The 27,287-nt window shown below is 36.5% G+C and overlaps 5 protein-coding genes across 11 annotated transcripts; 3 read left to right on the top strand and 2 right to left on the bottom strand.

Annotated features, from left to right (window-relative positions):
• Positions 1-482: 482 nt before the first annotated feature.
• On the top strand, positions 483-3,904 carry LOC113359625 (probable E3 ubiquitin-protein ligase LOG2). The gene is made up of 2 exons (XM_026603224.1): positions 483-685; positions 3,634-3,904. The coding sequence occupies exons 1-2, from the start codon at positions 483-485 to the stop codon at positions 3,902-3,904; spliced, it is 474 nt and encodes a 157-aa protein (XP_026459009.1).
• Positions 3,905-6,382: 2,478 nt separating this feature from the next.
• Positions 6,383-8,916, top strand: LOC113356516 (very-long-chain (3R)-3-hydroxyacyl-CoA dehydratase PASTICCINO 2-like). The gene is made up of 8 exons (XM_026599677.1): positions 6,383-6,850; positions 6,955-7,066; positions 7,154-7,261; positions 7,336-7,389; positions 7,515-7,585; positions 7,686-7,767; positions 8,307-8,403; positions 8,501-8,916. Exons 1-8 carry the CDS (start codon positions 6,780-6,782, stop codon positions 8,569-8,571), a joined length of 666 nt encoding a protein of 221 aa, XP_026455462.1. The 5' UTR covers positions 6,383-6,779; the 3' UTR covers positions 8,572-8,916.
• Positions 8,917-9,166: 250 nt separating this feature from the next.
• LOC113356514 lies at positions 9,167-25,808 on the bottom strand. 7 transcript variants are annotated; one of them, XM_026599675.1, is made up of 7 exons: positions 25,166-25,808; positions 24,981-25,057; positions 24,804-24,874; positions 23,696-24,545; positions 23,042-23,564; positions 22,810-22,925; positions 17,997-18,691 (listed from the first exon to the last, which is right to left on the bottom strand). In XM_026599675.1, exons 5-7 carry the CDS (start codon positions 23,361-23,363, stop codon positions 18,140-18,142), a joined length of 990 nt encoding a protein of 329 aa, XP_026455460.1. In that variant the 5' UTR covers positions 23,364-23,564; positions 23,696-24,545; positions 24,804-24,874; positions 24,981-25,057; positions 25,166-25,808; the 3' UTR covers positions 17,997-18,139. The 7 variants fall into 7 exon arrangements, 6 of the variants coding, with proteins under 6 accessions (XP_026455459.1, XP_026455460.1, XP_026455455.1 ...); XM_026599670.1 differs by having other exon boundaries at positions 23,042-24,545; XM_026599671.1 differs by having other exon boundaries at positions 23,042-24,540.
• Positions 11,781-12,242, bottom strand: LOC113359624 (uncharacterized mitochondrial protein AtMg01250-like). The gene has a single exon (XM_026603223.1). It carries the CDS (start codon positions 12,240-12,242, stop codon positions 11,781-11,783), a length of 462 nt encoding a protein of 153 aa, XP_026459008.1.
• LOC113356515 (very-long-chain (3R)-3-hydroxyacyl-CoA dehydratase PASTICCINO 2-like) lies at positions 15,229-17,629 on the top strand. The gene is made up of 8 exons (XM_026599676.1): positions 15,229-15,586; positions 15,692-15,803; positions 15,891-15,998; positions 16,073-16,126; positions 16,252-16,322; positions 16,423-16,504; positions 17,046-17,142; positions 17,240-17,629. The coding sequence occupies exons 1-8, from the start codon at positions 15,516-15,518 to the stop codon at positions 17,308-17,310; spliced, it is 666 nt and encodes a 221-aa protein (XP_026455461.1). The 5' UTR covers positions 15,229-15,515; the 3' UTR covers positions 17,311-17,629.
• Positions 25,809-27,287: the final 1,479 nt, after the last annotated feature.

The raw sequence follows: 27,287 nt of genomic DNA, 5'->3' as shown, positions 1-27,287 counted from the left end.
TTGTTTGGTCGGAGGCCCAGTTGGGCTTTCAAAGTTCAGTTTTTCTAATTTAAAACTACAGGCCCAAATCAGTCTAACATCACAAACCCACAAGCAATTAAACAAACAAGCCCACAAGTAATTAAGATTACAAGCCCAACAAAAAAAATGGAAAAAATTATTACACGCCCACAAATGAAAAATGGAAGCCCACAGGTTGGGTTCTCTTAATGGGTTTAGGCTTACTTGCTTAAGCACAGCCCAGCTGCTCAGTTAGGTTGCAAAAGCCCAGTTGGGCTTTGGATCATCCTAAGCTTTGGTCTTTGTTGAGGCCCAGTTGGGCTTGGTTCAACTTGTGCAGCTTACAGCCCAGTTGGGCTTTGGTTCAACTTGTGCAGCTTACAGCCCAGTTGGGCTTTGGCTTTCCTTTGGCTTTACAACAGAAGCCCAGTTGGGTCAACCCAACAGCAACAGGCAGCTTGGAGAAGGCAGCACCAGCAAGAATGGCTAGCTGCACCAGGTTCACTCCAACTGCACCAGGGCAGCCTAGCAGGAAGCAGTACAACAGTTACAGCTCCAGCACCAACATCTCCAAAGTTCCAGCAGGTTGCACAGCTGCAAGTCCTCAGCACCAGCAGCTTCTCAGCACCACAGTAAAATATCAACAGCAGCAGCAAAGCTGCAATGCAGGAAAATGCAAGATAATGTAATAAGCAAAGTGTGCAAGAAAATGCAAGAATGATGCAGTTATGCAGTGACAATGAAAAGTATGCAGTAAAATGCAGAGAAATAAGAGAGATAAAGATCAAACAGCAACAGCACCGCTACCGAGTCCCCGGCAGCGGCGCCAAAAACTTGGTGGGTTTTGAAAGAAACCTACAAACTGACCTGCAAGTGCACAGGGTCAATTGTAGTTAGTGATGGGAAGAAAAGGTTTGTCCACAGGGACTTGGAGGGAGCTATTGAAGTTTTCTAGCTAGTCTGAGCTAGTGACAGGTAGTGAAGTTAAGAGACAAAGCACTGAAGCATGAATAAGATGGTGTTTACAGGGGCAGTGAAAATGGTATTTACAAAAGCAATAAAAATGAAGCAAGAGAAAGACCAAGGCAGAGAGCCAAGGGCAGGGAAGCTCAGCAAATAACCAAAGGCAGTGAAGGAGAAGTAAACAAAGACAATTCAAGAACAATTTAATCAAAACAAAACATGGGAAAGAAATTGTGGATGGGGAGTGCAAGGAGATGGGTGAGAATTCCCTTTACCTAGCCAGTTCACCTAGGTTAAGTTTTTGTCAAATGTCTAGTTAACCAACCTTACAGCCTTAGCTAACCCCTAGTATTGGCTGTCTGTTTAAGGCACAACCAATCACAGACTAACTAGGCAGTGGCTTACTAACTAATGTAGCTGATTAATTCCTTAGAGCCACCACTGACCCCTAGCATTAGTGGTCTTCTTACAGCACCACTAATCACAAATCAGTTGGGCTTTTAGGATTCTAACTAGCCTAAGCTATTTTAAGTTCAGCAAAAACCATCCTAATAGCTAACCATCATGGTTCAGTTGTTTTCTCACCCTAGTGGGGAATCAGAACATGTTGCAGTTAAGAGTCCTCATGGTTGTCAAGCATTAAGACTCAGAATAAGAACATGTGAGTTAAACAGGGGACTTACAGGATCATGTGTAGAAACAAAACACACAAACTAATTAACACAAACATAACATGGATAATACAATCACTCACAGAACACAACAGGATGTTACATTTACACATGAACACAACATTAACAGCACAAACAAATGATCATTTAACAGAACTTGAAAGTTCTGGATGCAGGCTAGTCCAAACATGTATTTTACAACAACACCACAGTCTATTTATACCCCCAAATCCCTAAATTATACAATTAGGGTTTATAGAAAAATCCCCAAATTCCAACAGTGAAATTAACTCACCTAATCTTCAAATTGACGTCGACCCATCCTTCCTCTGACTCTCCTGCTCCATTCCCACGCGCCAATTGCTACTCTAGACTCGCCTAATCGATTGATTTTTCTTCTAGGGTTTCAGAGAAAGGTGAGAAGAAAAATCAATCAAATAGGGGGCTAGAAAGAGGGGGGTGATGATAGTAGTGATGGGTTTAGGTTTAGGGTTGGTTTGATGGTGTTTGGTGGCGGTGTGGTGGTGACAGTGGAGGTGAAGAAGGTGGTGGTACGGTTGCAGGGTAATGGTGGTTTGCAGCAGGGTAATGTGGAGAAGAAAGGGGCTCGATGGTTTGGGAGAAGGGTGATGTTTGGTTAGCTGGTATAGGTTCGGTTGCTAGAGTGTTGAGCGAATTCATCGAGTCTTGATGTTCTGTGACTCTGAGCTGCGAGATGCGAAGATGGTAGGTAGATCAGATGGTGATGCGGAGGCAAGCGAGGAGCGACCGTCAGATTTTTTTGATACAACGAAGTTAACGGCTCTAGATGGGGTTATGTGTTGTAGTGTAAGGCGGAGATATCAAACGTTGATGAACAGCAAGGGAGCAACCGTTGGATTCAACTACCATCTGATCTGAAGGCTTGGAATTTCAGCGCTGTGGTGCTTGGCAGAGACTTCAGATTTTGATGCTCTATGAAGGAGCGACCGTCGGATGCTTCTGAGAACTGATCTGATGGCTGAGAACGGAGGCGCTTTTGTGTGTAGAAAATGAGGTTGTGCGCACCATTCTTCGCGGCTTCCTTGCGTAATTTCTCCCGGCTTTTCACTACTTTTCTGCTCTTTTCGCTCTGCGACTCATTCGAACTTTATTTATTACCTAAAAATGCAAAATTAATTAATAAAAATATTTATTCTTGAAAACAATGAAAATACAGAATATGGGATAAAATGTAGAATTAATGCACAAAAGATGAGTTAAAATGCCAACAAAAAGGGATAAATATATACAATATTTGGCACTCATCACCCCCTTTTAATGAGAGCAAGGGAAACAAAATCCTTAGCTATTTTTGGTATTCCGTACGTATTTTTCGCCTCCCGCACGTATTCTTCGTGTACCCACATACGTTTGATTTCTGACGTGCGATTTCAAGTTCTTAAAACTCAGTCGTTTGATCGATATGGATCTCTTTGTAAATAAGCAAGAACTGTGAGGATTAAAAATAAAATACTATTTATATATTTCTAAGAGCAACCACAATGGACGATCAAACCTAAAAATATGGTCTTGAGACGAGACACAGCGGGACGGGGTAAAGACTAAAAGCTGGACTAAAACCAAATTCCAGACTATATTTGGTCTAAGACCAAGACCAAAACTATATATAGTCGAGCAAACGTATAATGTACGTTTGTCATCAGGCGTGTATATAAACTACGCTTCACATGAAGCGCATGTATAGTCCTCGTCCCATGATCAGGCGTGTTTATAAACTACGCTTCAATGGAGCGGTGGTGAAATGTACGCCCGTTCGGGCGTTGCTGAAATTTACGCCCCATGCCAGGCGTGGACTATAGATTCGCCCCAATCAGACGAACATTATAGTACGCCTCAGTCAGACGTTCATAAAGTTAACGTCCCAACCCGGCGTGCATATGGTTCACGCCTGAAGTTGAGCGGACCTATAACCTCCGCCCCAGTTGAGAGTGTCCTTTTCACATCAATTGTGGTACAGCCTCTCTGTTCTGTTCTTCGCGAAAGAAGGTGCAGATTGCAATCTCAAGCCAGTAAAGGAAGGCATGCTTGAACCAGTCACGTTAACGTTCCAGAAAGGCCTAGCTCAGTTGTTCAAGAAGCCTTCAGGAACTGGAATTGACTTGTCAACACTGGAAGAAGCAGAATTACTGAATAGCGGTAGTGATCTGGAAGTGTATCTACTTGCAGTAAAGGCAGAAGCATCTCCATTAGATTGTAGTGGATCAGAGGAGGGAAACCCCAAGGACTAGATCGATAAATTCTCGAATTACTCAGGCAGTGTTCGAGAAGGAGAAAGGCGAGTACCAGGTCAAAGTGATGAAACCGATCTTATGGGTGAATAGAATGAGATACAAGTTACAAGAGATATATGGTATTGGGAATTCTGTTGAGAGTGATTTCGATGGAAATGACCCAGGGAAAGAGTGTGTCATTTTCTTATCAGAACCACGGGACACAACTGTTCTCCCCTACCGACACATGGTAATTTCGTCTTACTTCCTTTAGCGACCAGTTCGATTGACGGCAGTACTATCAAACTCAAAGTATTGTCTTTGATTTTGATGTTGAAAATATTCATGCCCTAAAGTTGAGCGAACATCGGTGGACGTTGTAGAAATGCTTGTTTATCATTGTAATATGAGTATTAATGAAACAATAGAAATTAATTACATAATGATTGATCGGGTCATATTTCTAACTTAGAAGTCGGCTAATTTAATAATGTGATAAATATAGTTAACGCCACACTTGTTTTTTACGTGTGCGAAGTTGAGCGGAGATTATATGTACGCCGGGCTTCAGGCGTTCAATTTGTCATTCGCCCTAACAGGTGTGGATTATACCTTTGTCCCTTGTCCCGACGTGAATATATGTACGCTCCACAACCCGCGTAATCTTTACCAACGCCCCACAACCCGCGTAAATTATACCTACGCCTCAACGGGACGAACTTTATAACTACGCTCCACAAGCAAACATAGATTATACATCCGCTCGACTAAATATACTCCCCTACCGTAGCGTGACACTACAGACTAAACTCAAATTTGGTCGTTGTTTTTGGTCTTTGATATTTTGTTATAGTCGTACCATTGCAGTTGCTCTAAAGGACCAGAAACGTAAAAAAAAATGATTTATTCTCTCCTTCCCCGAGAGATTCTTCTATAGTTGCAGAAACGGTGATTTTTCATCGTCAAATTGTACTGATTCTTCTAATCGTGCGCTGGTAATAATTATAATCTATCTTATGATTTCTATTGTGTTGGATTTAATTTCAAAATTGATTGGGGTTTAGATCTTGGTTGTCTGTGCATTGATTTGGATTTTTGTTTATGGATCTGATATGATTTAAGCTCTCTATCGAGATCTTATATTGAGCATAAGTGATTCTATTTGCTAGATTGGTGAAAATAAAGTTGGACATTGTTTATCATTTAGTAGTGAGCCTGAGAGATCTGTCAACTTCGTTTGCCCTTATGCCTACAAATTTGTAAATTTTTACTGATTGTTGTTTGATGAATTGAACGAGATATTGTTCTCATTCTTTAAAGCTTATGATTCTACTTTATGATTCAACATAAAATTTGATATGGCTATCCATTTGAGTGTTTTTGATAATGAATCGTGCCTTTGATTGTTAGCAGTACAATAACTTTGGTAAGATTTTTTGAACTCTCTTCGGTCTTTGTATTGTTGATTAATGTCGAAGGAAGTCCGATAATTTTGAATTTTTGTTCTTTTTCTATCTGTATGCATAGAAATGTATTGTTATTGTCATTTCTTTGACCTTCAATTTTTTTTCAAGACTTTGTTTGCTTGAGTACTTTAAAGCCAACATCCAACCTATAAGTGTAATGCTACAGAATCATGATGGTGTGAATGTGGATGAATAAAAATAATGTTGCAGTAAGAACGGAACTTTCAAAAAACATGCTTTTGGAATTTTGCAGTCTCTTAGTTACAAGAGAACTTTTGGGTGACTTGCTTTCTCCGTTATTTCTTCGGTAACATGGAATTGTCTAACTGGATTAGTATATTTAAAACTCAACGTGCAACACACGTGCACTCTACTTGTCTTTAATAAGATACCTATGTACTCACGTGTCCAAACTCAAAACCAACGCCCAATTTTCTTCTTTTCTTTTACCTCTTCCTTTCTTCTTTATTTTCTTCTCATCCATCACAGAAACTATTACATGCCGCACTCTCTCCTTCACCATAACGAAGAAGAAGAATACCATAAGTCCGTACTCAGTATTTTGGTGGTGAACCAAAATTTAAAGTCCAGCTTAATCGATTTGATTTTTTATTTTGTGTTTGAGGAAAACCCAAATTTATAGCTAGTTTCATTTTGTAAAGGTAATATTTGGCGTTGCTTTTGGACAACCTGTGTTAAATTAGTATTTGGTATTATGTAAAATTGATTGAAGCAGTTGATTCGAAACGTCTTAAAATTGGTAGTATACTTCTCTGTAAATTGAATTCAGGTTCGAGATACCGAAATTTCAGACAATTCCAGGCCAAATTCCGGCCGAGTTAATAGAGTTTTTCGGCTGAATTCCGTCTGGGCATAATCATATTTTTCGCTACATTGAGAGCCGGAAACGGAATTCCCGGCGAGATTTCGGCCAAGATGGCCGAAATTGACTACATTCATTCAGCATGACAAACAAAATTCTAGTGAGTATTACTAACCGATGAATCAAAGTTTTAAGTTTTTGACACTCACGCACAAGAAATGCACAAATCCACAAAATCAGGAGCCAAAACGCTGGACAGTGTGCATCTGCCCGATAATGTAACCAATATCGCGGACTAGACCAGAGAGCACCGGGCTACCGTAGTCTATTCTCGATCAAAAACAAAGGTGCTAATATCGGAAAACCAACATTTACTTCTCCATCCGCTCCAGTTAAAATCCGTTATTCCCATCAATGCCTGATGGTTAGAACAACCAATTTCATACTGGTAGTAGAATATTCATACTGGTAGTTGGATCTGCTCACCTAGATTAATTAATTGCATTCCTTTATTTTCATCACCTGTTCTTATTATATATACTAAATTATCAATCCCCACTTCCAATTCCTGTAAACCCTAGAAAAAAAAATCCAACTGTTAACAATGGCAGGTTTCTTATCCGTTCTTAAGCGTATCTACCTTACTATTTACAATTGGACTATCTTCATTGGCTGGTAAGTTCGATATCTATCTGATTTGTAAATTTTAGTAAAATTATCTGTTTTTGTTGAGATCTTGGTAGTTTCTAATCTGACTTTTGTATGTGAATTTGTTATAGGTTTCAGGTTTTGTATATGGCTTTGATGACTTTGAAAGAATCAGGCCATGAACATGTTTACAATGCTGTGGAAAAGCCTCTGTTACTTGCTCAAACTGCAGCTATAATGGAGGTAAACTTAAACGAACTCAGAGATTCACTTTTGGTTGAATTTTTTTGGAATTTCTCTGATAAGTTGGTTTGTTTGCCTTCTTGATAGATTCTTCATGGTCTCGTAGGCTTGGTAAGATCTCCAATTACAGCAACTTTGCCACAGATCGGATCAAGATTATTTGTAACTTGGGGAATTTTGTGGAGTTTTCCTGAGGTCAGATTTACCATCATTTTATAGACAAACAATTGTAGATTAGAAGTTGACAGAGTAGATGTTTTGGTTTGCAGACTCGAACGCATGTGCTAGTTAGTTCTTTGGTTATAAGCTGGTCGATTACCGAGGTATGAGCTCTACATGATTGTAATGTGCAAGAATAATCTATGTTGTTTCATACTTACATTCAACTGTTGACTTGTGCTTGTTTTTCATATCTTTCTAATTTTGTAATGTTTTATGTTGAGTGTAGATTATCCGATACTCTTTCTTTGGTACAAAAGAGGCACTTGGTTTTGCACCTTCATGGTTGTTGTGGCTCAGGTATAATCAATTCTTCGATTATAAATATGACATATATCGTTCTTCCCTTTCTTCTAGGAAATGTTTCACCATTTCATTAAGTACATTGATGCTTGTGCAGGTATAGCACCTTTCTGGTATTGTATCCAACTGGAATTACCAGCGAAGTTGGTCTAATATATATCGGCCTGCAGTACATAAAGGTAATGAATTCAATCAGGTCTCTTCTGCGTGTTTAATGTACCGATTTTTACTGTAAGATTTGGTTGTAAACCTTCATTTATCAAGAAAGCAAACCTCTTAGTTGTTAACAATGTAACGATCTTCTAGAGAGACCTTTGCCGATTCCTAAAATGAACTGACATGGCTAGGAACACTTCCTTGATATCTAAACTCATTGCCACAAGTCTAGTTTTTGGTCATGCAAGAAGTCCATGGCTAATTGCAAACAGGGAAAACTACCATAACTCAGGAATAGAAAAGTTTGTCCTATTGCCTAATCTCCTAGAATTAAGAATATGTCCTACTGCATTCTCAATACATATATCAGTGTTTACGTGGTTTATGATTGACAGTCAGGTGTATAATGCAAAACACCTTTTCATATCCTCGCTTTTAGGTAGAATTTTTTTTTCAGTACTTTTTTGAAGCATTTTTCAGTACTTGTGATAACTGTCAAAGCAGTGGGTTTCGATTTTGTTCTGTATCTTCTTCACCTCAATCTTTTTGATATTTTTTGCAGGGATCTGAGAAATACTGCATTAGGATGCCAAACCAATTTAACTTCTCATTTGATTACTTCTATGCTGCAATTATTGCCCTCGGAATCTATGTCCCAGGCACGTAATCACAAATTAAACTCCTTCGGACTCAAGCTGTTCTGTTCGCTGTAGATTAATGACTGAGTCATAACTTTGCAATTTGATCTTATTGCAGGTAGTCCACATATGTATCAATATATGCTTGGGCAGAGGAAGAAAGCTCTCGCCAAATCCAAGAGAGAGTAAAGAAGCCGTAGAGGACTTTTATAGCGATCAAATGGTTAACCAGATCACTTGTCAAAAGGAAAAGAAAGTGGTTTGCCAGATTAACATTGTATCCAGTTCAGCTTTTCTTCTTTCCTTATTGTATTTTCTTAATTTATCTTACTGGTTTGTACTTGTTCATCTGTAACAATCTCTTTGTATCTGAAGGTTGATAGTCTATGCATTGGTTACTGAGGGCTCAATCTATTACATTTTGGGCAAACCCTCAATCTATTACATTTTGGGCATGGTTTGCTTGGCATCCTCTTGACGCTGTTTTAGAGAATCTTACTCTTGTGGGAATAAAAACTGTGAATTCTGTTTTTGTATTTTTGAGAAGTTCTTGTCATCTCAATAGCAATTATCAGTTTCTTTTTCTTCCTTAGTCCCTTTTCCCTGCAAAGGTTCTCTTTACAACGCGTTTGGTTCAAGTTTTAGGGAGTCTAGGAATACAATTACAAGGTAGGAATTGGATTCCTGATTCAAATATTATTATTTGGTTGACATAATCCAATTGCAGGGTAATCAATAAATGCCAGATCTGTCTAGTACCCTTCCCCATTGAAAAATTTATACCTAAAAACAAACAAATTCTAAAAGTTTGAATTTCAAATTTCCAAACCAAAATACTGTTTCAAGTAGTTCCACACCATTCAAATTCAAAAAATTCTAAACAAACAAGTTGTAAAGGACTGAAAATTACTGCATAAAAACTATGCAACCTTGTCCTGGCACATATGAGCTAGTAGTAGCTAAAGAATTACCAAGATCATGCAATATCGTTACCTACCAACATGTAGAATCATGTTCTTCACATAGTTGGCTCGTTTTTCTTCCCCCATGCCGAAGAAAACCTTTTGTTTTTGTAGATGAATCGAGTATAATAGATGCAGCATCTATCACCTCATCTTCTGTCAGCCCTTCTATCTTATTCAACACCTCAAACAAGTGTTTATTGACATCGGCTGTCAGCCCTTCTATCTTATTCAACACCTCAAACAAGTGTTTATTGACATCGGCTTCTTGAGTAAGTGACTCAAGAACTGCTTCAAAGTGATCAAGTGTACCCGTCACAAATTTGCTAAACGAATTAGCCATCAAACTAAGCCCATTTGAATCTCCACTTGATTCACCAGATACAATGTCAATGGATGATGAACGTATCCTTTTCCTTCTACCTTTACCACTGTTTGACTCGGATTGATTACTTTGCTGTTGATCATTTTCTTGTGCAGTATTATGCTGATTTTCTTCTTCCTTTTCTTGTTCGTCTTCTTTCTCTATCTCTTCTAGCTCTTCAACAAGTGAAGCAGCCCCTTTGCCATTTGCCCTATCTTCAGCAAATATCTCAACTAATGCATTTAAATGAGGGAATGCTTTCCCATACAGTCCCTTTGCATTCGTATGAGACTGCAAGAACAAACAGCAAAGTAATCAAAATCATAGCAAAGTTGAGAATACAACAAAGCAATCAAAATCAGTGATTCTAAACCGATATAATGCTACATTCAGACAGAATATAATGCACATATACAGAATACAGCAAAGCAATCAAAATCAGTGATTCTAAACCGATGCAGATTAGTAGCCTATGTGTAATCATAGTACTACTAATTAGCAAACACCAATAAACAAACTCATCACCAAGTAATAACCAAACCATCATTGAGTAATCAAACCAATGATGAGCCCAAAGGTAAAGATTTTTTAGCATATACTCACTATGGTTCTTAATTATACGTTATTCTTGTCATTCTTGGGTTACTAAAATATGGTTTCGTATGTTGCATAATATGAACAGACAGCCTAAACTAATCAAGATGTGCTGCAAATATGTTGCATAAATATTTTGGCATTTTCACTAACTCCCAGCTGCCCGGCACATAGTACTACTAATTAACAACTTCAAAACCATTTTGCAGTAATCTGCCAAAACCCAGCATTGAATAACAACCTACCGATATTCGTTTTCCTAACTGATTATCGTGGATATTGGGACAAACCATGCCTACAACAACTAACAGTACTACTAAATTGACAAGTAGAAAATTCAAATGCAGAAATCATAATTGTGAAAGATAGCCAAATACCTCATAAACCAAAACTGATTCAGGAAAATTACCGAACACTACAAGGGTACTCATTCTACTGGAAAGATAGCCAAATACCTCATAAACTCAAAATTGATTCAGGCAAATTATCGAACACTACAACAACTCAACATAATCCACAACACCAGGCATACAAAGAAAATGTTAAAGTAAACTAAACTGATATATATATATATATATATACTACAGAATACAGTAGAGGAACAACCACATCCTAATTCAAAAATTGTTACACAAAAATGCAATTAAAATTTTCCAAATTATGGATACCTAATAGTATTCTTCTAGGTCAAGTGACCTTGATTTAGAGAGAAGGGGTATCAAATCAGAAAAATTCCAGTAAGAATCATTTTTTTTTTTTGATAAACAAACATATATTAACATTAGGGAACAGTTACATGGTGCATATTATTTATGTTACACAGCTTAGTGATCCATGCATTATAAGAAGAAAACGGTTAAATCCTGGATATGGACTAGTATTTGTAGAGGCATTGAGGTTATTAAGTTAAATCCTTGTTGGGCAATAGGAGATGGTATTAATATCAAACTTTGGACGGACAAATGGTTACCAAATGGTGCTTGTCCTGTGCCAAGAACTGGTGTTAGTGTTGATTATACACAGAAAGTCTCTGAGCCTCCAAGCTAACCTGGAAGCAAAGCTAGATTAAATTTATGTGGATTTCGAAATCCTAAACCCCCACTAGCCTTCTTTTTACACAGAAAATCCCAAGCCTTAATGTAGCTGCCCTTGGAACCTTCTTTACGTTTCCACCAAAAATCCCGTTGTAGAGCATTCAATCTATCTAATGTTTTATGAGGTAAAACAAAACACATCATTTGATACATGGGCATTACACTAGTAACAGAAGTAATCAACACAGCCCTGCCAGCTTGTGAAAGTAATTGAGCCTTCCAACCTTTAATTCTGTGATAAACTTTATCTAACATACATTGATAATTAAAACTCTTAGATCGATGAAAAAAAAAAGGGTACCTAAATATTTATCAGTTTTCGTAATTTTACCAATCCTAAGAATCCTAGCTAAAATTTTACAATGCTTATTCGGAACGCCTTTACTAAAAGTAAACACCAGATTTCTGGTAATTAACAGTCTGACCAGATGTAAGACTAAACATATTAAGAATATCCAGCAAGTTCCTAGCCTGAACGATAGTGGCATTAGTGAATAAAAAAGCATCATCGGCAAAGAACAAGTGCGAAACAGAAGTACTACCAGTAAGAACCTTAACACCAGTAACTAATTTTTGTTGTTCCGCATGCAATAGTAACTTGGAAAGAGCTTCCATACATAGAATAAAAATAGTAGGAGACAATGGATCTCCTTGACGAATTCCTCTAGAAGGAGTAAAACTGTCGCCAGGAGATCCATTAACCAACACAGAATAAGTTACAGTAGATATACACATGTAGATTAGATCACAGAAATCATCAGAGAAACCAAGTAACCGAAAAACATGAATAATAAACGACCATTCCATTCGATCAAAAGCTTTTGAAAGATCTAATTTAATAGCCATATGGCCTATCTTACGTTTACAAGTTTTCATAGTATGCAGAACTTCATGAGCTACCACAATATTATCTGTAATTTGCCTATTAGGAATAAAAACTGATTGATTTTGGGAAACCAGTCTATCTAAATAAGGTTTTATACGATTGGCTAAAATTTTATAAAGAGCATTACTTAAACTAATGGGTCGAAAATCACCCGGAGTAGTAGGAACTGGCACTTTAGGGATTAATGAAATAAAAGTGTGATTAACACTGGAGTCCAAAGATTTAGTTCTAAAGACTTGTTGTACCCAATAAATTAAAATCATACTTAACAATATCCCAATGATGCTGATAAAACCCAGGGGGAAATCCATCAGGTCCTGGCGCCCCCCAAGAGTTCATCATGAATAAAGCAGATTTTATTTCATGCTCATCAGGGATTTGACACAGAATTAAGTTATCAGAAGGAGTCAAAACTTTCGCAAAAATAGAAGAAAATAAAGGATCAATAGAAGGGTTAATAGATTGACTAATATGTTTAAAATGATTAGTTAGAAGATTACTAAGTGGAGACTGACCTTCAATTCATAAACCAGAAGCATCTCGTAAAGTATAAATGTGATTAATTCGTCTTTTTTCAGAAACATGCTGATGAAAAAAATTGAGTATTATGATCATTTTCTTTAATCCATTTATCCTTAACATGCTGACTCCAATAAGTTTTCTCAATAGCATACCATGATTCAAGATCATTATGTAAACCAGTCAAAGCGGATTTGGTTTCAACAGTGGGTGGTAAAGCATTTTGCACATCAATAGCAGAAAGAATATTGGAGATATTTTTAAAAATATTACCAAATTCATGTTTATTCCAATTCCTAAGAATATGATGCAAATGAGTCATAGTGCTAGTAAAGCTACTAAGTTTATTCTGACTAGTGCAAATTGACTGTTGTACAACAGATTCATAAGAACTATGGTGTTGCCAACATCTCATATATTGCGATAGGTTTATAAAGTTTTTCACCAAAATGAGTTGTCTGTAACATGATCGGAGCATGATCAGAAACAACTCTAGTGAGATGAGAGTTAAGAGAATTAGGGAAAAATTCTAACCACTTATGATTAACAAAGACTCTATCAAGTCTCTCTTGAATGTGATCAGTACCAGATCTCTTATTAGTCCAAGTAAAAGGCAAACCAGCATAATTCAAATCAATTAGACCTATTTTTTGGATGCAGCTATATACATAAGCATAACTACTAGAAGTAACAGAATTGCCACCTTCCTTTTCAGATGCATTCAGAATAAAATTCATATCACCAATTACTGCCCATGGGATAGTAGGATCATTAAAAGCATAGATAAAATCACAATTCCTAATCCTTAAATGATTATCTAAGGCACCATATATAAAAGACGTATTAAATCTGGCATTAGTTTTCAAAACTTGAAAATGGAAAACATTATCTTGAAATTTAAACAAAGAAGCAGAAATGTTAGAAAACCAGACAATTGCAATGCAACCTGATTTACCAACAGAAGGAATTAATAACGAATCTTTGGCATGTAGTTTATAGAATATTTGCTCCATGAAAGAAATTTTGGCTTTAGTTTCTACTAACAAGAGAATATCAATATTATGTGTCTTTATCAAGTAATTTAAATGATCCTGTTTTAAGTTAGATCTAATGCGCTGCAAATTCCAGGAGAGGATCCTAATATCATATAGAGATTGATAACCAGGTGAACTCATAATTGAAAAACTTCCAATAATAAGAGGGAGAAAAAAATTGCAGGGAAAAACAAAATTTAACCTAAATTTAAGATAACAGGAAAGCCCAATTAAACCGAAGAGAAATGAAAGCAGAATACTAATACGTTTAAAAATGAAGGAGAGTAAGAAAATAAGTATCTCTATAGCATCAATGGAATTCAATGTTTGGACTGGAACTTCGGCAGCGACTCCATCCATATCTCCACGATCTTGAGTAGTGGTTTCCCGTGCAGCAGATGTAGATGGGGCATCTTCTGGAAGACGATAAACTCGTTTAACAAAGTTTCTTAACATAGCAATATCATCATTTGGAAGAACACTTTCTGCTTTGGACAACCTGTGTTAAATTAGTATTTAGTATTATGTCAAATTGATTGAAGCAGTTGATTTGAAACGTCTTAAAATTGGTAGTATACTTCTCTGTAAATTGAATTCAGGTTCGAGATACCGAAATTTTAGGCAATTCCAGGCCAAATTCCGGACGAGTTAATAGAGTTTTTTGGCTGAATTCCGTCTGGACGGAATCATATTTTTCGCTACATTGAGAGCCGAAAACGGAATTTCCGGCGAGATTTCGGCCAAGATACATTCAGCATGGCCGAAATCGACTACATTCAGCATGACAAACAAAATTCTGGTGAGTATTCCTAACCGATGAATCAAAATTTTAGGGCCTGTTTGGTACAGTTTTGAAAAACAGTTTTCAAAAATAGTTTTCCACTGTTTTAAAAACATACCCTTTTTTCCTTGTTTTCATTTTCTAAAAATTGTTTGGTAAACTGTTTTTGAAAACAAGGAAAACCAACTAAATCGGATCAAATGTAAAGATTCGTCTAAGAGATAGTGATATTAGCCATGACTCACTTGCAGTCATTCCCCATCTCTTACTTTGTTCTGAAAAGAAGAAAAGAATAAAGAAAAGAAAAAAAGAGAAAACACAGAAAACAATAATTTGTTGTTTTCATTTTTTTGTTTTTAAAAACAGAAAACAGATAGAAAACATTTTCTGAAAATGTCCTTACCAAACGCGTTTTCTCCTGTTTTCTGTTTTCTCTGTTTTTAAAAACAGAAAACTGTTTTTGAAAATTATACCAAACAGGACCTTAAGTTTTTGAAACTCACGCACAAGAAATGCACAAATCCACAAAATCAGGAGCAAAACGCTGGACAATGTGCATCTGGCCCATAATGTAACCAATATCACGGGACTAGACCAGAGAGCACCGGGCTACCGTAGTCTATTCTCGATCAACAACAAAGGTGCTAATATCGGAAAACCAACATTTACTTCTCCATCCGCTCCAGTTAAAATCCGTTGTTCCCATCAATGCCTGATGGTTAGAACAACCAATTTCATACTGGTAGTAGAATATTCATACTGGTAGTTGGATCTGCTCACCTAGATTAATTAATTGCATTCCTTTATTTTCATCACTTGTTCTTATTATTATGTACTAAAGTATCAATCCCCACTTCCAATTCCTGTAAACCCTAGAAAAAAAAATCCAACTGTTAACAATGGCAGGTTTCTTATCCGTTCTTAAGCGTATCTACCTTACTATTTACAATTGGACTATCTTCATTGGCTGGTAAGCTCGATATCTATCTGATTTTGTAAATTTTAATAAAATTATCTGTTTTTGTTGAGATCTTGGTAGTTTCTAATCTGACTTTTGTATGTGAATATGTTATAGGTTTCAGGTTTTGTATATGGCTTTGATGACTTTGAAAGAATCAGGCCATGAACATGTTTATAATGCTGTGGAAAAGCCTCTGTTACTTGCTCAAACTGCAGCTATAATGGAGGTAAACTTAAACGAACTCAGAGATTCACTTTTGGTTGAACTTTTTTGGAATTTCTCTGATAAGTTGGTTTGTTTGCCTTCTTCATAGATTCTTCATGGTCTCGTAGGCTTGGTAAGATCTCCAATTACAGCAACTTTGCCACAGATCGGATCAAGATTATTTGTAACTTGGGGAATTTTGTGGAGTTTTCCTGAGGTCAGATTTACCATCATTTTATAGACAAACAATTGTAGATTAGAAGTTGACAGAGTAAATGTTTTGGTTTGCAGACTCGAACGCATGTGCTAGTTAGTTCTTTGGTTATAAGCTGGTCGATTACCGAGGTATGAGCTCTACATGATTGGAATGTGCCAGAATAATCTATGTTGTTTCATACTTACATTCAACTATTGACTTGTGCTTGTTTTTCATATCTTTCTAATTTTGTAATGTTTTATGTTGAGTGTAGATTATCCGATACTCTTTCTTTGGTACAAAAGAGGCACTTGGTTTTGCACCTTCATGGTTGTTGTGGCTCAGGTATAATCAATTCTTCGATTATAAATATGACATATATCGTTCTTCCCTTTCTTCTAGGAAATGTTTCACCATTTCATTAAGTACATTGATGCTTGTGCAGGTATAGCACCTTTCTGGTATTGTATCCAACTGGAATTACCAGCGAAGTTGGTCTAATATATATCGGCCTGCAGTACATAAAGGTAATGAATTCAATCAGGTCTCTTCTGCGTGTTTAATGTATCGATTTTTACTGTAAGATTTGGTTGTAAACCTTCATTTATCAAGAAAGCAAACCTCTTAGTTGTTAACAATGTAACGATCTTCTAGAGAGACCTTTGCCGATTCCTAAAATGAACTGACACGGCTAGGAACACTTCCTTGATATCTAAACTCATTGCCACAAGTCTAGTTTTTGGTCATGCAAGAAGTCCATGGCTAATTGCAAACAGGGAAACTACCATAACTCAGGAATAGAAAAGTTTGTCCTATTGCCTAATCTCCTACAATTAAGAATATGCCCTACTGCATTCTCAATACATATATCAGTGTTTACATGGTTTATGATTGACAGTCAGGTGTATAATGCAAAACACCTTTTCATATCCTCGCTTTTAGGTAGAATTTTTTTTTTCAGTACTTCTTTTTTGAAGCATTTTTCAGTACTTGTGATAACTGTCAAAGCAGTGGGTTTCGATTTTGTACTGTATCTTCTTCACCTCAATCTTTTTGATATTTTTGCAGGGATCTGAGAAATACTGCATTAGGATGCCAAACCAATTTAACTTCTCATTTGATTACTTCTATGCTGCAATTATTGCCCTCGGAATCTATGTCCCAGGCACGTAATCACAAATTAAACTCCTTGGGACTCGAACTGTTCTGTTCGCTGTAGATTAATGACTGAGTCATAACTTTGCAATTTGATCTTATTGCAGGTAGTCCACATATGTATCAATATATGCTTGGGCAGAGGAAGAAAGCTCTCGCCAAATCCAAGAGAGAGTAAAGAAGCCGTAGAGGACTTTTATAGCGATCAAATGGTTAACCAGATCACTTGTCAAAAGGAAAAGAATGTGGTTTGCCAGATTAACATTGTATCCAGTTCAGCTTTTCTTCTTTCCTTATTGTATTTTCTTAATTTATCTTACTGGTTTGTACTTGTTCATCTGTAACAATCTCTTTGTATCTGAAGGTTGATAATCTATGCACTGGTTATTGAGGGCTCAATCTATTACATTTTGGGCATGGTTTGCTTGGCATCCTCTTGACGCTGTTTTAGAGAATCTTACTCTTGTGGGAAGAAAAACTGTGATTCTGTTTTTGTATTTTTGAGAAGTTCTTGTCATCTCAACAGCAACAATTATCAGTTTCTTTTTCTTCGTCCCTTTTCCCTGCAAAGGTTCTCTTTACAGCGCGTTTGGTTCAAGTTTTAGGGTGTCTAGGAATACAATTACAAGGTAATCCAATTCCTAGGAATGGGATTCCTGATTCAAATATTATTATTTGGTTGACATAATCCAATTGCAGGGTGATCAATAAATGCCAAATCTGTCAAGTACCCTTCCCCTTTGAAAAAATTTATACCTAAAAACAAACCAATTCTAAAAGTTTGAATTTCAAATTTCTAAACCAAAATACTGTTTCAAGTAGTTCCACATCATTCAATTTCAAAAAATTCTAAACAAACAAGTTGTAATACTAAAACAGATGATGTATATAGTCATCATCATAAAATCAAAGACTGAAAATTACTGCATAAAAACTATGCAACCTTGTCCTGGCACATATGAGCTAGTAGTAGCTAAAGAATTACTAAGATCATGCAATATCAGTATCTACCAACATTTAGAATCATGTTCTTCACATAGTTGGCTCGTTTTTCTTCCCCCATGCCGAAGAAAACCTTTTGTTTTTGTAGATGAATCGAGTATAATAGATACGGCATCTATCACCTCATCTTCTGTCAGCCCTTCCATCTTATTCAACACCTCAAACAAGTGTTTATTGACATCGGCTTCTTGAGTAAGTGACTCACGAACTGCTTCAAAGTGATCAAGTGTACCCGTCACAAATTTGCTAAACGAATTAGCCATCAAACTAAGCCCATTTGAATCTCCACTTGATTCACCAGATACAATGTCAAAGGATGATGAACGTACCCTTTTCCTTCTACCTTTACCACTGTTTGACTCGGATTGATTACTTTGCTGTTGATCATTTTCTTGTTCAGTATTATGCTGATTTTCTTCTTCCTTTTCTTGTTCGTCTTCTTTCTCTATCTCTTCTAGCTCTTCAACAAGTGAAGCAGCCCCTTTGCCATTTGCCCTATCTTCAGCAAATATCTCAACTAATGCATCTAAATGAGGGAATGCTTTCCCATACAGTCCCTTTGCATTCGTATGAGATTGCAAGAACAAACAGCAAAGCAATCAAAATCATAGCAAAGTTGAGAATACCACAAAGCAATCAAAATCAGTGATTCTAAACCGATATAATGCTACATTCAGACAGAATATAATGCACATATACAGAATACAGCAAAGCAATCAAAATCAGTGATTCTAAACCGATGCAGATTAGTAGCCTATGTGTAATCATAGTACTACTAATTAGCAAACACCAATAAACAAACTCATCACCAAGTAATAACCAAACCATCATTGAGTAATCAAACCAATGATGAGCCCAAAGGTAAAGATTTTTTAGCATATACTCACTATGGTTCTTAATTATACGTTATTCTTGTCATTCTTGGGTTACTAAAATATGGTTTCGTATGTTGCATAATATGAACAGACAGCCTAAACTAATCAAGCTGTGCTGCAAATATATTGTATTTTAAATATTTTGGCATTTTCACAAACTCCCAGCTGCCCGGCACATAGTACTACTAATTAACAACTTCAAAACCATTTTGCAGTAATCTGCCAAAACCCAGCATTGAACAACAACCTACACATATTCGTGTTCCTAATTCATTATCGTGGATATTGAGACAAACCATGCCTACAACAACTAACAGTACTACTAAATTGACAAGTAGAAAATTCAATTGCAGAAATCATAATTGTGAAAGATAGCCAAATACCTCATAAACCAAAACTGATTCAGGCAAATTACCGAACACTACAACGATACTCATTCTACTGGAAAGATAGCCAAATACCTCATAAACTCAAAACTGATTCAGGCAAATTATTGAACACTACAACAGCTCAACATAATCAACAACACCAGGCATACAAAAAAAATGTTAAACTAAACTAAACTGATATATATATACTACAGAATACAGTAGAGGAACAACCACATCCTAATTCAAAAATTGTTACACAAAAATGCAATTAAAATTTTCCAAATTATGGATACCTAATAGTATTCTTCTAGGTCAAGTGACCTTGATTTAGAGAAAAGGGGTATCAAAACGGAAAAATTCCAGTAAGAATCAATTTTTTTTTTTTTGATAAACAAACATATATTAACATTAGGGAACAGTTACATGGTGCATATTATTTATGTCACACAGCTTAGTGATCCATGCATTATAAGAAGAAAACGGTTAAATCCTGGATATGGACTAGTATTTGTAGAGGCATTGAGGTTATTAAGTTAAATCATTGTTGGGCAATAGGAGATGGTATTAATATCAAACTTTGGACGGACAAATGGTTACCAAATGGTACTTGTCCTGTGCCAAGAACTGGTGTTAGTGTTGATTATACACAGAAAGTCTCTGAGCCTCCAAGCTAACCTGGTAAGCAAAGCTAGATTAAATTTATGTGGATTTCCAAATCCTAAACCCCCACTAGCCTTGTTTTTACACAGAAAATCCCAAGCCTTAATGTAGCTGCCCTTGGAACCTTCTTTACGTTTCCACCAAAAATCCCGTTGTAGAGCATTCAATCTATCTAATGTTTTATGAGGTAAAGCAAAACACATCATTTGATACATGGGCATTACACTAGTAACAGAAGTAATCAACACAGCTCTGCCAGCTTGTGAAAGTAATTGAGCCTTCCAAACTTTAATTCTGTGATGAAATTTATCTAACATACATTGATAATTAAAACTCTTAGATCGATGAAAAATAAAGGGGTACCTAAATATTTATCAGTTTTCGTAATTTTACCAATCCTAAGAATCCTAGCTAATATTTTACAATGCTTATTCGGAACGCCTTTACTAAAGTAAACACCAGATTTCTGGTAATTAACAGTCTGACCAGATGTAAGACTAAACATATTAAGAATATCCAGCAAGTTCCTAGCCTGAACGATAGTGGCATTAGTGAATAAAAAAGCATCATCGGCAAAGAACAAGTGCGAAACAGAAGGACTACCAGTAAGAACCTTAACACCAGTAACTAATTTTTGTTGTTCCGCATGCAATAGTAACTTGGAAAGAGCTTCCATACATAGAATAAAAATAGTAGGAGACAATGGATCTCCTTGACGAATTCCCCTAGAAGGAGTAAAACTGTCGCCAGGAGATCCATTAACCAACACAGAATAAGTTACAGTAGATATACACATGTAGATTAGATCACAAAAATCATCAGAGAAACCAAGTAACCGAAAAACATGAATAATAAACGACCATTCCATTCGATCAAAAGCTTTTGAAAGATCTAACTTAATAGCCATATGGCCTATCTTACGTTTACAAGTTTTCATAGCATGCAGAACTTCATGGCTAGCACAATATTATCTGTAATTTGCCTATTAGGAATAAAAGCTGATTGATTTTGGGAAACCAGTCTATCTAAATAAGGTTTTATACGATTGGCTAAAATTTTGGCAATAATTTTATAAAGAGCATTACTTAAACTAATGGGTCGAAAATCACCTGGAGTAGTAGGAACTGGCACTTTAGGGATTAAAGAAATAAAAGTGTGATTAACACTGGAGTCCAAAGACTTAGTTCTAAAGACTTGTTGTACCCAATAAATTAAATCATACTTGACAATATCCCAATGATGCTGATAAAACCCAGGGGAAAATCCATCAGGTCCTGGCGCCCCCCAGGAGTTCATCATGAATAAAGCAGATTTTATTTCATGCTCATCAGGGATTTGACACAGAACTAAGTTATCAAAACTTTCGCAAAAATAGAAGAAAATAAAGGATCAATAGAAGGGTTAATAGATTGACTAATATGTTTAAAATGATTAGTTAGAAGATTACTAAGTGGAGACTGACCTTCAATCCATAAACCAGAAGCATCTCGTAAAGTATAAATGTGATTAATTCGTCTTTTTTCAGAAGCATGCTGATGAAAAAATTGAGTATTATGATCGTTTTCTTTAATCCATTTATCCTTAACATGCTGACTCCAATAAGTTTTCTCAATAGCATACCATGATTCAAGATCATTATGTAAACCAGTCAAAGCGGATTTGGTTTCAACAGTGGGTGGTGAAGCATTTTGCACATCAATAGCAGAAAGAATATCGGAGATATTTTTAAAAATATTACCAAATTCATGTTTATTCCAATTCCTAAGAGTATGATGCAAATGAGTCATAGTGCTAGTAAAGCTACTAAGTTTATTCTGACTAGTCCAAATTGACTGTTGTACAACAGATTCATAAGAACTATGGTGTTGCCAACATCTCATATATCGCATAGGTTTATAAAGTTTTTCACCAAAATGAGTTGTCTGTAACATGATCGGAGCATGATCAGAAACAACTCTAGTGAGATGAGAGTTAAGAGAATTAGGGAAAAATTCTAACCACTTATGATTAACAAAGACTCTATCAAGTCTCTCTTGAATGTGATCAGTACCAGATCTCTTATTAGTCCAAGTAAAAGGCAAACCAGCATAATTCAAATCAATTAGACCTAATTTTTGGATGCAGCTATATACATAAGCATAACTACTAGAAGTAACAGAATTGCCACCTTCCTTTTCAGATGCATTCAGGATAAAATTCATATCACCAACTACTGCCCATGGGATAGTAGGATCATTAAAAGCATAGATAAAATCCCATTGCCTAATCCTTAAATGATTATCTAAGGCACCATATATAAAAGACATATTAAATCTGGCATTAGTTTTCAAAACTTGAAAATGGAAAACATTATCTTGAAATTTAATCAAAGAAGCAGAAATGTTAGAAAACCAGACAATTGCAATGCCACCTGATTTACCAACAGAAGGAATTAATAACCAATCTTTGGCTCCATGAAAGGAATTTTGGCTTTAGTTTCTACTAAGAAGAGAATATCATTATGTGTCTTTATCAAGTCATTTAAGTGATCCTGTTTTAAGGGAGATCTAATGCCCTGCAAATTCCAGGAGAGGATCCCAATATCATATAGAGATTGATAAGCAGGTGAACTCATAATTGAAAAACTTCCAATAATAAGAGGGAGAAAAAAGTTGCAGGGAAAAACGAAATTTAACCTAAATTTAAGATAACATGAAAGCCCAATTAAACCGAAGAGAAATGAAAGCAGAATACTAATACGTTTAAGAAGGAGAGTAAGAAAATAAGTACCTCTATAGCATCAATGGAATTCAATGTTTGGGCTGGAACTTCGGCAGCGACTCCATCCATATCTCCACGATCTTGAGTAGTGGTTTCCCATGCAGCAGATGTAGATGGGGCATCTTCTGGAAGACGATAAACTCGTTTAACAAAGTTGATTAACATAGCAATATCATCATTTGGAAGAACACTTTCTGCAGCCCAGATACGGCAGAGGCTAGTCCATGAGTAGTACGTCTACCTTGTACTCTGCGGCCGCCGATAATCATCCTTGCGTTTTCTTCATCTTCAAATATAACTGTAGGAATATTACGTCGATGATGAAGCTGACTATCAGAGCAAGTTAGCTGATTATGATTAATATTCCAACAATATCGACAGGTGGCATGAGGAAGGCTATCAAAGTAGACTTTAACATCCAGTGTTTCAAAATCTTCATATCTGATACGGATTTTATGACGAAGTGGCGCAGTGAGGTCTACCAAAACGTGTGCCTTATAGAGACCAGCCTTATCAACAGGACCGACCATAGCTAGAACTTCACCAACCTTATCAGCCACCATTTTTGCTACATATCCTCTTTTCACCAAATCTGCTCGCAAAGAAAACTTAGTCCAGAAATCATGAACAGTGAAATCGAGAAGATGTGGCTTAACATCGGCAGACCAAAATCTGAGAGTCAGCAATTTCCCGTGCACTCTACTAGGATTTTCATAAACGGCTGTTGCAAAATCACCCGCTGTAGTAAAGCGAAAAACAAAAACCTGCGGATCCGGTGTTTTTCGTATGATTACTCGTCCAACAGGAGACCAAATTAAGTTTATTGCATAAGACATTTCATCAACACGAAATCCTCTGGGATCATCGTCAGGTTTGATTTCTGTATAAAGCTTACCCACTAGCCTTGGATATTTGCCACCCTGAATAGCAATTGCAGCAAGTCGCATAAACTCCAGATATTCACGAAAAGGACCTCTGCAAAAGCTTCATTATCGTGCAGTGTTTGACTAATATGATTAATGTAAGCGTTGGAAGGAATGTCAGACATGATGATGTTCAGGGGAGAAAGTGTATTAAATTACAGAAGTAAGATGAAATAAGAAAGAAAGGGAGTGATAAGAATATGTTGTATAGCTTGCAAGTGAGTGAATTTATAGCTGAGAAGAGACGGTAATGGGTAATATTGATTTGAAACGCGTAGTCGACAAGGATAACAAATTATTGCCATCTGTAAGGATAAATCTGACCAAAAGCTGTGCACATAAACAGTAAAACTCAAGGTGGACAAATTTCGTAAAAACACAAATGAGAGATAGTGTAAAAAGCAGTGTAGCAAAGGAATGTAATAAATGCTTCTACAAAGAAATCCAAAGTGACAAATTTGAGTAAAAGCGGTGTGATGATGATAAGTGAAAAACGCACAGCAAAAGAATGTAATAAATGCTTCGTCAAAGAAATCCAAGGTGGCAAAGTGTAGTAAAAGCAGTGTGACGATGGGAAGTAAAAAACACTCTCTCAGTTGCATGCATGCCCATATGTCAGTTGGATAGATGATTTGGACTTTTGACTTAATGGTAAAAAATATCCGGTTCCACATTAACCCTGAAAGAAGGCGTGAAATGTGAAAACTATACCCTAACATTCCGATCCAAATCGCCCCGTGAAGGAAACCACTACTCAATTTCATGAGAAATACTCGACGGAGTCGCAAACGAGCTTCAGCCCAAGACATCGCTCCCACTGAACTACAGAGGAAGAAAAAAATTAAAACATGATGTTAGTAAAGAATGAAAAAGTGAGTAAAGAATGAAACAACAGTTGTGCTTACAAAGAAAAAGATAACAAGCACTTTAAGACATTATTAACAAGAAGGAAAACTGCATAAGAGATGAGAGAAAATCAAGAAAATCAAATATAAGAAGATACAAATCAGAAATAAACAAGTAAAATGATTCTTCTTTTAAATAAAAAAAGTGAATGGAATAAAAAAAAAAAAAACAGACCTTTTGAATTTTGAGGGAATTCTTAGCAGTAGACAACATCCTAGCAAAACCCCTAAAACCATTTGCCATTTCTACAGCACAAATAAGAAATTAAAAAAAAAAAAAACCCTCATTTTTGATTATTTATAACCCTAAATTGTAACGTGATCATGATAATGACAGACGAAGAGAAATTACCTGAAGGAGTGATGGGAACAACTATGAGAGAGAGATTCCTGAAACAATTTCGAGGATTGAAGTTTTTCTTCTCCAAACTGCAAAATCATCAAGATCCAGAGCTTAGAAAAATAGTAAGAATCAAATTAAAATCACAAAAATGAGAAGAATTAATCAAAGAGAAGCAGAGAGAGGTGAGGAATTACTCTGAACCCTAAATCCCCAATTCCTGCTACTGCGATTACACTCTGGAAATTGCTAATACTGTTTCCCGTTGAAGAAGAAGAAGCAACGATTAACAGGCATCAATTCCTAAATCATGGTTGATTTCCATGATTTTTCTAGGTTTTCTTCTCTTCTCTCGTTCTCTCCTCGTTCTCTTCGTCTCTCGGTTTCGATTTCGATTTCGATTTCAGAAAGAAAATGTGGGAATCCGCTAGATTTACTAGATTACTGCTATAGCAGTGGGGGGCCGACGAAGAAAGCGGCTTGATCAAAGCTATAGATATATGAATCGAACTCCACAACGATGACGGCTTGCACAGTCCTCCATACTTTCCCTTCTTCTTCCAAAAACAACTCAACCATTACCATCACCAATTCTTACGCTGTTTATATTAAGATTTTCAGTCAAGGTCTTTATTGATTAGCGCAAAGATAGCACCCGATTCTTTATGATGGTTTTGTTAGCTTATGTGCAGATTTAACTCGTGATGGTGAGAGATGAACAACAGCTTCAAAACCCAAGTTTTTTTCATTGATTCGGCTTGAATCATGAATGTTTGGTCATCCATTTTTTTTTATTAAATCTTGACATGGGTACGTTTTTTTTTTTCGATTTGAAAAAATGGGTTTGTAATTTTGATTGTTGATATGATTAAGATTGCTTTCCGAGGGAAAAAGATAGAAAGTCATACCTAACGGCAACTGCAGTGGACGAGTAAACCCAAATATTTGGTCCAGTGGGCTGACGCGACTATCGATCAAAATTTGATCAAAGAGTAAAAACCAGACCAAATTTGGTCGGCGACCAAGACCAAACCAAAATATAGTCTGGCGTTTATATAATCTCCGCCTACACCACGGACGTTGATATAGTCTACGCCACTCATCAGGCACTCGTATAGTTAACGCCCAACGAACAGGCGTTGGTAAAATGTACGCCTGGATGGGGCGTTGGTTAAATGTACGCCCCGTCGGGCGTACGTAAAGTTAACGCGGGCAACAGGTGTTTATATAGTCAACGCCTAAAGTTTTAAAACTCCGTCCCATACACCAGGCGTTGCTATAGTTCACGCCCCATACCAGGCGTTATCTTTATCAACGCCCCATGCCAGGCGTAATCTTTATCTACGCTGGACGATGAAGCGGACTTTATATCAACGCGCGACCAAATTTACTCGTCACCCGCTACGCCACAGGACGGACTAAACCCAAATTTGGTCTTTTTTTTTTTTAGTCTTTGGTCTTTAGTTATACTCGCACCACTGTGGACGCTCTAAGCAAGAACAATGAGAATATACTGTTCTTGCTTCTTCTTCTTTTTTTTTTTCTTTTGCAGCAGCGAAAATTATTTGCAAATGTGAGTTTCGATTGAAATTGAGTCAAGTCAACTAAGAGATTCAATTACTTTAACATTTGTTGGTCTTTGTGATTAAAATGGAAGTAAATTTTGGAGTTATTATCAAAATTCAGAAAAAAAAAGTTTGTAAGGTGAACTACGGGGCTGAAACGGTGGGGGAACGAAAGTTTAGGCGACCCGTCACTCCGTCTTCATCACCCGCGACCAACTCGATATCGGCGCGAAATCTCTGTTAGCTTTCTGTTTACTCTGTTTTTTGTTCTTTTTACAGATTTGAAATTCTTCACTCGATTCTCTGCAACCGCAATTCTACATTAGGGTGTTTACTACTTCAATCAATAAAATTTTACTATTTTTCAAGCTACAAATCAACGGATTGTAGTATAAAAGGTTTAGCTGGATGAAGTTTACAAAATCAGTAGAGATTTTTTTTTTGGTTTTTGAATTATTTGAAGAAGAAATTGATTCATTATGATCGAGTTATTGGATATTTTAGAGAAGTATGAACATGTAATTTGTTTATTTGACTGTCATTGATCAAAATTTTCGATCAATTTGTATGATTGTCTCAAATTTAATCTTAATTAGTGAATCAAAAATTCAATTTTAGTTTCTCTGCACAAATTTTGTGACGGGCAACTTTGGTTATTTTTCATCACTTAGGGACTCCTCCCTTTGGTCGTCGTCCAACTAGTCTTGTTTGAAGGTCAATTTCGACATTTCCTTTGTTCCGTGTTCTTTTTAGC

Source organism: Papaver somniferum, chromosome 3 (genome assembly GCF_003573695.1).
Source record: "Papaver somniferum cultivar HN1 chromosome 3, ASM357369v1, whole genome shotgun sequence".
NCBI lineage: Eukaryota > Viridiplantae > Streptophyta > Magnoliopsida > Ranunculales > Papaveraceae > Papaver > Papaver somniferum.
The sequence above is the reverse complement of the archived record's forward strand: the minus strand, read 5'-3'. Positions and strand labels throughout refer to the sequence as shown.

Bases quoted from the DNA above. Each gene is read 5' to 3' on its own strand.
- LOC113359625 (XM_026603224.1), top strand. From the start codon at position 483: ATGGCTAGCTGCACCAGGTTCACTCCAACTGCACCAGGGCAGCCTAGC. The intron at 686-3,633 runs GTAATAAGCAAA...ATTGTGGTACAG, and splicing joins GCAGGAAAATGCAAGATAAT to CCTCTCTGTTCTGTTCTTCG.
- LOC113356516 (XM_026599677.1), top strand. From the start codon at position 6,780: ATGGCAGGTTTCTTATCCGTTCTTAAGCGTATCTACCTTACTATTTAC. The intron at 7,067-7,153 runs GTAAACTTAAAC...CCTTCTTGATAG, and splicing joins AAACTGCAGCTATAATGGAG to ATTCTTCATGGTCTCGTAGG. The intron at 7,768-8,306 runs GTAATGAATTCA...TATTTTTTGCAG, and splicing joins TCGGCCTGCAGTACATAAAG to GGATCTGAGAAATACTGCAT.
- LOC113359624 (XM_026603223.1), bottom strand. From the start codon at position 12,242: ATGGCTATTAAATTAGATCTTTCAAAAGCTTTTGATCGAATGGAATGG.
- LOC113356515 (XM_026599676.1), top strand. From the start codon at position 15,516: ATGGCAGGTTTCTTATCCGTTCTTAAGCGTATCTACCTTACTATTTAC. The intron at 15,999-16,072 runs GTCAGATTTACC...TTTGGTTTGCAG, and splicing joins TTTTGTGGAGTTTTCCTGAG to ACTCGAACGCATGTGCTAGT. The intron at 16,323-16,422 runs GTATAATCAATT...ATGCTTGTGCAG, and splicing joins TCATGGTTGTTGTGGCTCAG to GTATAGCACCTTTCTGGTAT.
- LOC113356514 (XM_026599670.1), bottom strand. From the start codon at position 23,747: ATGCGACTTGCTGCAATTGCTATTCAGGGTGGCAAATATCCAAGGCTA. The intron at 22,926-23,041 runs GTAGACGTACTA...ATCGTCTTCCAG, and splicing joins CGGCGGCCGCAGAGTACAAG to AAGATGCCCCATCTACATCT. The intron at 18,692-22,809 runs GTACTTATTTTC...ACGAATGCAAAG, and splicing joins ATTCCATTGATGCTATAGAG to GGACTGTATGGGAAAGCATT.